The 9,203-nt window shown below is 36.4% G+C and overlaps 1 protein-coding gene across 3 annotated transcripts in view; it reads left to right on the forward strand.

Moving 5' to 3' along the window:
- Nucleotides 1–9,203, forward strand: part of VKORC1L1 (vitamin K epoxide reductase complex subunit 1 like 1) — a 92,290-nt gene that overhangs the window by 39,637 nt on the left and 43,450 nt on the right. For 2 of the 3 annotated variants that reach the window (XR_008551196.1, XR_008551195.1), the window contains exons 2-3: nucleotides 1,112–1,221; nucleotides 4,509–8,576. Coding sequence is in view for 1 of the 3 variants with exons in the window: in XM_037506768.2 (XP_037362665.1) it covers nucleotides 1,112–1,221; nucleotides 4,509–4,735 (337 nt within the window). In the remaining 2 variants the exon portion in view is untranslated. Of the gene's footprint in view, nucleotides 1–1,111; nucleotides 1,222–4,508; nucleotides 8,643–9,203 lie in introns of those variants that run through there. The other variant, XM_037506768.2, reaches the window with a different exon arrangement.

Here is a 9,203-nt window from a genome sequence, read left to right on the forward strand (position 1 = left end):
TAAATATAATTCAAATATACATATATTAATTTGGAGAGAATTCTTAAATTATTGTTTTAAAAGAATATTGATATTATTGAAGTGTAATGTTAAAAGCAAAATAATTGCACATTTTATAGTACCAAAAATTTAAATACCAGAGCATCACCTTGGAGCACTCTTTTGCTTGAAAATGCAGTCTTAGACCCCATCACAGACCTACTGAAGTAAAATCTGCATTTTAAAAAGCACCCATGGTGATTATATATACACTTTTCAATTCTCAAAAGCTCTGGTCTATAATGACCTCCCTCTTCAATTTTCCTGTGAATCTATTAATAAGTTGGTCCTTTTCTGTTGGCAACTTATTTATTCACCAGTTTTAATTACTTTCTAAATGGAATATGAGCTCCTCAAGGGCCCACCTAGTCTGACTTACTCATTCCTGGAGACCATCACCTGCACCTAGAACAAAGTAAATTTTTGTTTGATATTTCTATCAGATTTTGTTACATTTAGTGATTTTTTTAAGAAAATAAGATTATGAAAATGTTACGTCAAATGCAAGGTTTGAACTTTAACTGAAAATAACTGATGGGACATACAATGCATCAGTTATTCCTGAGATAAGATTCGAGGAAAGATCTTCAGTTTCTGATTTGTGTTATATTTAAAAATACCTTCAGCATATATTTTCTAATGCATATCCTGTTGAAATGTGTCAGGAAGCAATGTTTCAGTCTGCATACTTTGAAGACATAGGACAGTGTATATCTATGGCTCTTAACTGGGGGTAATTTTGTCCCCGGGGATGAGGAGTGGCGATTCTATATCTAGTGGGTAAAGGCCAGGCGTAATGCTAAAGCCCTGTAATACACTGAACAACCCCCCATCACCAAGAGTTATTTAACCCAAAGTGTCAACACAATGGTGTTGCTTAGAGATCCTGGCTTAATTGAGAAAGCCCTTCCTCTGCAATACTAATGCTATCAGAGGAGTCTCTGTCCTAGATCTTTTGGAAAAGAGAATATATGGAAATTGGCAACTTAGAGATTTGGATGAGTGTTAGGGTAGCATTCTCAGATTTTACGTTTTTAAGAAAACAGGGTTACTGGTTTTCCTTATTTTACAGATGGGGTCGAGGATTTGGTCTTCTGGGTTCCATCTTTGGAAAGGATGGTGTATTAAACCAGCCAAACAGTGTCTTTGGACTTATATTTTATATACTACAGTTATTGCTTGGTAAGTATCATACAGCAATACAAAAACAAGATTGTTTCATTATATTCCATTTAGTACTTGTGTCTTTATCCTGAAGTGTGTCTTTATATTAAAGTATATATTAGAGCTAGAAACACACTCATTTGTAGTGAATTTTTGTGTTATGAAACTTGGTTCATTAAGGTTTTGATGATGCTGATGCTGAACTTGGTATCTGTGGCAGTATCACATGATGTCCAGAAAAACCAGTTCCACACAGGGAAGTTATTACTCCAAGCAGTCTCCCTTGGAAGCATAACCCTTAATTTCTTACTTTGAAGTTCAAGGTTTCAAATGTTCTATATTTTAAACAATACTATGATCAACTGTTAATATAATTGGTACTCCTTGCACAAACCCTTTCCTCTGAATTATTTCAAAATAAACAATAACTTTGGCCTCCCTGGTGGCGCAAGGGGTTAAGACGCAACCTATGAAGCTGACCACCACACCCATTACTGCACTAGTTCGATTCCCGGCCAACCAGGGAGAAACCCACAAAGCGCAGCAGACCTCTCCTGGCTCGCCGGCTGCCTCCCTCAGCAGTGTGTATCAGTAGATGTACAGTAGATCTGTTCCCCCTCTGTCTCTGTTGAATCTTCTCACCCCCCACACCTCTGTTCTGTACCCCAGTTCTTGTATGAATGAATGAATGAATGAATGAATGAATGAATGAATGAATAAATAAATAAATCTTTTTAAAAACCCAGTAATTTCAAAATAAATTTCAGACATGAAATAACAATAAATGGGAAAGCAGAAGTATTTTTTATCTATCAAATTGCTTTTCCCTCAATTGTCAGATTTTCCTGAAACTTTTACTCTTGTAAAAGTATTTTCTGTAAAATTTCTAATTTAAGTTCCATATTAGTAGCTGTTTTTTAATTTTACTACAATTAATTTCCTTTATAGCCAAATTTCGTTATTGGGATCCTGATAAGAATCCATTTCACATGTGTTACATTTTACCCATTCTTTTTTGCATTTGTTTTGTAAGTTTTGATGTATAAGAATTTTTATGAGCTAAGAATTCCATGCCTACATTTTTACCCTTGTATTTCAATTGTTAATATTTTATCTTGTTATCTACCAGCTAGCTCTGCTATTTACGTGTGAAATTGACTTGCTCATAGGCAAAGTGTGAATCTAAATTTTTCTCATTAGTCCTATCAAATGTGCCCAAATCCATCTCTGTATATACTTATCCTGTAGAATATAAATACAGTCACAAGGGTATTCATAGCAGTATAGTTTAAAATAGCAAAAAATTGGAAGCAGCTTAGCAAAATGTAATGGTTGAGTAAATTAGGTTGCATCCATACTAGAAAATACTATGTAACCATTAAAGGAAAAAGTAAGTCTATATAATTATCCTGGAAACATCAAGACATAGTTTAGTGAAAAAATTGTGATATAATGGGTATGAGTTAAGTTTATGTTGATACACACACACATACAATGTATAGAAAAAGATGCTTGGTGACTAGGGGTGAGACTTTTACTTTGTTTTCCATTTATTGGTCTTGTTTAAAGATATTTAGCATAGGTGAGGTCAGCAATTTTTTTTTTTGGTATGTGATTTTATTTTATTTTTAAAGATTTATTTATTTATTTATTATTCATTTATTTGTGCAAGCACTGGGTACAGTCAGAAGCGCGGGAGGGTGAGAGAATTTACCAGAGCCAGAGCGGGGAGCAGAGCAGGCAGAAGGACCGAAGTACACTGCTGAGGGGAGCAGCGGGCGGCAGGAGAGGTCTGCGCGCCATGCGGGTCCCACCTCCGGTGGCCGGGATAGCAGCCTGGGATCGAACTGGCGCTGCAGAGACTGAGGGCAGCTTCGCAACCCAGCGCTCAACCACTGCGCCACCTGGGAGGCCCAGCAATTTTTTTTTTAGTTAAGGACAAGACAGCAAATAACCTAGGCTTAGCGCGCTGTCACAACTACTCAACTCTGCCATTTTTGTGAGAAAGCAGCCACGGACATTACATAAATGCTTCTGTGTGGCTGATTCCTGTAAATCACTTAAGATTGGCTTAAATAATCCAACGATATCTTAATTGTTTTGAAGACTAGGCTAGGCTGCAGCTCACAGGCAGCTTCTCATTCAAGCAGAGATTTCAGCTCCTTAATTAACCTCTTCAAAGCCCCTACCACCTATTCTTATTTCTTCCTGTTTGTTACCCTTATACGTAGTTGTTAAGTAGGAGGGTAGTTTAATATGTACTCTGCTGTCCTCTCCTCCTTGAAAGTAAATGTGTGTGTTGGCTACAGGAAATTATAAACCAATACATGTGAAGATGTCAGTCAAGAATTGGGGCAGGTTTTTGTCTGGAAAGCCCCACTTAGCAGACGTACCTGCCTTCTTTCTCGATCTGGTTTGATCCACATGTAGCCAACTGGTCAAATGTTTCCCGTATCCTCCAGGGTGAGACTTTTCTGAAATGTGTATCATGGGTTTATTTCCTTCACCAGCTTGTTGGTGTTATCATCTCCCATTTTGACTTTTGATCAATTTGATCTAAACATGGGAAAACAAATTTTATATTTCACAGATAGGGAACTTATAATGAAAAGACAGGAGAGGGTCTCACCAGATGTTCTCTGCTCAATAGAGGTTTTGGTCCTCAGATTCCTTTATTCGTTAGGAAAGGTAGGGCTACCAGTTTTACAAAACAGCTCCATTGCAAAGTGATTACAAGATTGCATATTTTCTTTGCATGTCTTAACTAAAGTAATAGTTCCTAGAATTTTGACAAGTTAGAAACATTGGAGCTATAAAATTGGTATCCTCGGCCTCCCCTGGAGGCGCAGCAGTTGAGCGCTGGGCTGCAAATTTGCGCATAGCCTCAGCAGCTCGGGTTTGATCCCTGGCCACTGGGTGAGGTTCGCACATGGCACACAGACCTCTCCTGCTGTCCGCTGCTCCCCTCAGCAGTGTACTTCATCACTCTGCCTGTTCTGCTCTCCGCTCTGGCTCTGGTGAATTCTCTCACCCTCCCGCGCTTCTGACTGTACCCAGTGCTTGTATAAATAAATATATAAATCTTTAAAACAAATAAATAAATAAATAAATAAGATTGGTATCCTGTCTGCCGAGCCAATCTGCATAACCTTAACAAAAGAGACCAGTTGTTCTCATATTGCATAGTGTTTTACAGTAAGATTGGTAATTCCAGCACTGCAGCAAATCAAAATGTTACTTTCAACTCAGACACTTTCTCTCCACTGTCAAGGTCTGATTGAGCCAAGTGTCTCTTTCTGTTACAGGCATGACAGCAAGTGCAGTTGCAGCTTTAATCCTCATGACGTCCTCCATTGTGTCTGTAGTAGGCTCTTTGTACCTGGCCTACATTCTGTACTTTGTGCTGAAGGAATTTTGCATCATCTGTGTCATCACATACGTGCTGAACTTCATTCTTCTAATCATCAACTACAAACGACTAGTTTACTTGAACGAGGCCTGGAAACGGCAACTGCAGCCCAAGCAGGACTGACAACCTGACAAACTCTTAACTGACAGTCTAAGTCCCTTTTCCATTAAGTTTATTTTGCAGCAGTTTTTGTTTTTTTTTTTTTAATTCAAAACAGACACTTACCCTAAGTATCTTAAACTGATTTTTAAAATCCTGTAAATTAGAAGGGGCCCTAGCTATTTTCTCTGTCAATCTTCATTTTAAATATGGACACAAAAAAGATAAAGAGGATACACCGAGCCAATCAAAGACAAGCTTTAACTTTACTTTGAGGATATTTCTGAAATAATAAAATGTAGCCCCAGCCCCCTGCCCTCAATTGTAAAGTGAGCAACCAATGCTAGTAATTCTCTAATGTGTATAAATTAAATTTCAGGTATAACAAATGTGATCATGACATGAAAATATTTTAGAATAGATACTGTATTAAATATTGCCATGTTTACAATATGTAATATGTTTTTAGCCAATGGATTTAAATATGTAGATTCAACTAGAACCCACTTATGTGATATTTGTAAATAAAGGTAGAAATATTGGATCCATCCCTGCAGAACTTAACTGTACAGTGTAGGTGAAGTGTAGCAATGAAGAATTGTCAGCTCAACACTGACTGAAGAAATAGTGAAAATAGTAAGTCCATACAGAGCATCTTGTGCAAAGTACTGACAGCTGTGGGTCCAGCATTGACGGCAAAAATAATGGGGTGGTTGGTTCTCTTTCATCTCCTTCCTCTGAAAGGAAGAAACTAAATTTGGACATTCAAGTCAAGCTTGTGCCTAGTCATAAAACTGGATCAATTATAACCTTACAGAATGAGTCCACGTGACCAGACCTTCAAGTCCAAGGCCTTCAGAACACTAAAGATGGGAAAATGAGATTTCTTTGCAGAAAAGTTGGAAATATTAATGGCATTTTTAAGAAAAGTCTCTTACAATTTAAATTTCATGCAGATATTTTTCCATGATATTGGTGCCAGTCAACCAGACAGTATTATGACTTTGAAATAACCAGTGTAAGCCCATTTGCTCCAGAGTAGGATTTCTCTTTGGGTAGCTCTGTAGTGTTTTCCATGTTTCTTTCTGCACTAACTAATCGAATGTCTAGTTTGTTTTAGGGTGAAACATTGACTTTGTAAACTTTAGGGCTAAAATGCTGCTCAGTTTGCCTAATTGGGAGTAATACTATAGGCAGAACTATCTGAAGATGAAATTCAGCAAATGTTGTCACTACTCTTTCTAAAAACTACATAAACGCAGAATTTTTAAAGGTGATTTGAATAAACCCAAATGAAGTTGTGACAGTATGTTTCTGTGGTTAACATCTTATATCAGAATGTTAAAAGTGCCTTCTGTCTTAAATCTCAAACCAAATATTTTGTGTGTTGAACTTGGGCAGAAGTGTCCTTCCTTCCTTTCTTACCACAAGTAGAAAACTTGCATTCTGCAGAAAGGTTCTATATGATCATTTTATTCCTTAGATTGAGAAGTAGTAGCAATGTCTTGCTTACAATTCGATTAATCATTATGTTAAAAATAGACCGGTAACTTCTGAGTGTTTTATTTGCTTTCTTTTTGAAGGGAGGGGACAGGCTCTGCTCTGTAAATCATAATGTGTCCAGTCAGCAACTATTCAGCAGTTTTCAACTGTCATAATTGATGCAATGTATTCTTCTGGCACCCAGGCAGGTTTAAAGTCTGAATTGTAATGAACTTTTAACCAGTTTTGTAAAAGATAGCTTAATTCAGATTTCGTCAAGGTTTGTTTTCCCATGAATGTGAATATTTCAATGCCTGTTTTATTTTGTATGTATTGTTCTTGTTTCTATAGTTAAAGTACTTTTGGAAGCTTTGATTAGATGTCTGGTGTTTATGGAGAAACAATGAAGTCATCTTGTAGCATTGCTTCTAGTTCTACCAAGCAGTTTACTGCTTCTCTTTTCTAAGATAGAGTGGAAATGGCTTAACGGCTAAGACTTCTGTGGTATATGTAATACACCGGTTGTGCTAAACAAGTTCCTTGTGTCCTAATTTAGAACGGTTTTTTCATCTTTTATATCAGCCGCAGAGTATAGTTAAAGCTTGTCTTGATGTTGCAGTGACTTAAACTTTTACATGAGAAGATGTAAAAGACCTTCAAGTTTTTCCTTTGCTTTCCAAGCCTTGCGGAAAACACTAGTTTCAGTTGTATAAAAAAATTTTGTCACATTCCTGTGACCCCAGAATTCATAACCTTTTTCTCACTGAGCAGTGAACTTGTGCTGCCTGAAATAACAGCATCGTAATGCCACTATCTTAGTAAGCGACAGAACCCCAGTGGGTGTTATTTGGTATTTTTGCTCTGGAAGATTTTAAGATTCCCTCTGCATCATCCATTCCATCCCAGAAGAGGGAGAAAAAAGATGTTATAAAATTTGAATAACTTATTTTAGATTGAACATTTAAACAACACATAACTTGCCACCAAAATTGAACTGTTTAAGGGAAAAAATGAATTTGTTTTTAGTGGTAGTTACATGCTTCTTGTTTTTGAAATAATTTGTAACAAAATGAAACCTCCTTTACTTGATAGTCATAAATGTCATTTGAAGAAATGGGTTGTGGTTAGTTGATAAATCCTAGAGAATCTAGGTGGTTTTAGAAGTTTTATTTGGTTTTTTTATTGCAGCTAGTTGTCAGTGAGGTTGGACTTCTGGTGAAATAACTCAGGTTTAACTAGCTGTGTGCCAGGAATTACTTTTATTTGATGTGTGAAGCCTTTCCTTGTATCCATTACTTTTAAAGAATGTTGAACTCATTGACTGTTTTCATACAAACATACAAAGATCTGAAACTTGGAACAGAAGATCTTTGGGCCTACTAAGTAGGACATAGGACCAAGACTACAGTTAAAACTATTTATTGGCTTGTATTTCATTGACATTTAGTTTTAACATGACCAGCAAAATATGCAAGGTTACCTTCAGCAGTTACTTCATATCTTAGATTGGTGCCACTCTGTGAAACCAGTGAACGCTGACAGGAGCTCTTGTCTTGAAAATCAGTATTAGATAAACGCCAACAAGAAACCACTGTCACATTTGGTGGCTGACTTGGGCAGGAGTACCTAATGTGCAACCTTTGTCCTCATCTATTTTCCCCCAACACACACACATTGGTGAAACATTTTTATTTAGATATTTTAGGCAGCACTTACGATTACTAATTTCTGAGAACTACCCTTCAATAAAACAAAAGGGGCAGGGGTGGGAGTCCAGGCTACTTTGTTCAACCTTTTTCACAAATGAGCCCAGAAAAGGTGAAATGTTTTGTTATAAAACTGTGTTAGGCATGACCTAAGTATTAGGTGTATGATCTGTATAGTATGTTCCATCAAAAATATTTATTATTAGTGCTTTAAGCTCCAGAGTAAACATTCATTCAAAATGGAGTTCACTGGGCAGATTTCCCCTTTAATATAGATAGAGATATTCTTTATCAGAGATTTAGGACACAGTTTTGCTAACTGGTAAAAACAAATGTAAATATGTAAGAATGTTTATTTGTTGCACATAACTTTTTTGGTATAAAATAAATGTAGAAGTTACCTGTGGAAGTTGTGCTGCCATCATTCTTATTCTACAGTTTTACATTTCAAAAAAGAGGACCTCATTTCTGCAAGTATACTGACTTGATTCCTTTTATCTTTAGTTTTATGTAACGTGTGGAAGACACAAGCAGAATCCATAGAGATTCTAGTTCTTAGAACTGGTGTGAGTTTGAGGATGTCAAGAATTAATGAAAAAGGTGTTACTGCTCACAGGATTGGAAGCACACAGAATGTATATAAATCAGCTGTTTTTCCCATACAGTCTTTGAAAAAGGTAATATATTCAAGAAAGATGAATCCATTTGAAATATTTAATTGCATAGAACAAAAAAATGTGTTCTGTGCTAGAACCTTAAGATTTAAGAAATGAAACTTATCCCTAAGTTTTAAAACATTGTATTTTCTTTGTCAAGTAAAGACTTCTCAGTATTATTCCTTGACATTAAACTGCAACACAGAACTTAATTTGAGAACCTTGAACCGTCTCTTAAAGTTTAGTGGTAACAAAAGAAATATGGAACCACTACAAATCTTAATCGACTATTTGAATTGAGTGCGTTTTTATTTGGTCCAAAAAATGCCCAATAAAATTAGGTTAAATTATCAGTTCATGGATTTTGGAGAGGAAGCGTAAAAGGCATGTGTACACATGATATCAACCACAAGTGAAATGAATCAAGTTCTATGTGAAAAACTATTGGTTCATGGTCTTCCATTTGAGTGGACACCAAAAGAAATATTTTTCCAAAGCATTCAGCCTTAAATCAGCATTAATGAATACTGAGGTCTTGGGAATCATGTAGCTTAGTTACTTCAATGGAGCCTGTTGAAGATGAAAGATTCTGTAAGAAAAGACCATCCTTTGGGAGCAGAGTTCAGGTACAAAGGCCTGAAGCACTTG

Source organism: Talpa occidentalis, unplaced genomic scaffold, assembly GCF_014898055.3.
Source record: "Talpa occidentalis isolate TD23 unplaced genomic scaffold, MPIMG_talOcc4v2.1 talOcc4.12, whole genome shotgun sequence".
NCBI lineage: Eukaryota > Metazoa > Chordata > Mammalia > Eulipotyphla > Talpidae > Talpa > Talpa occidentalis.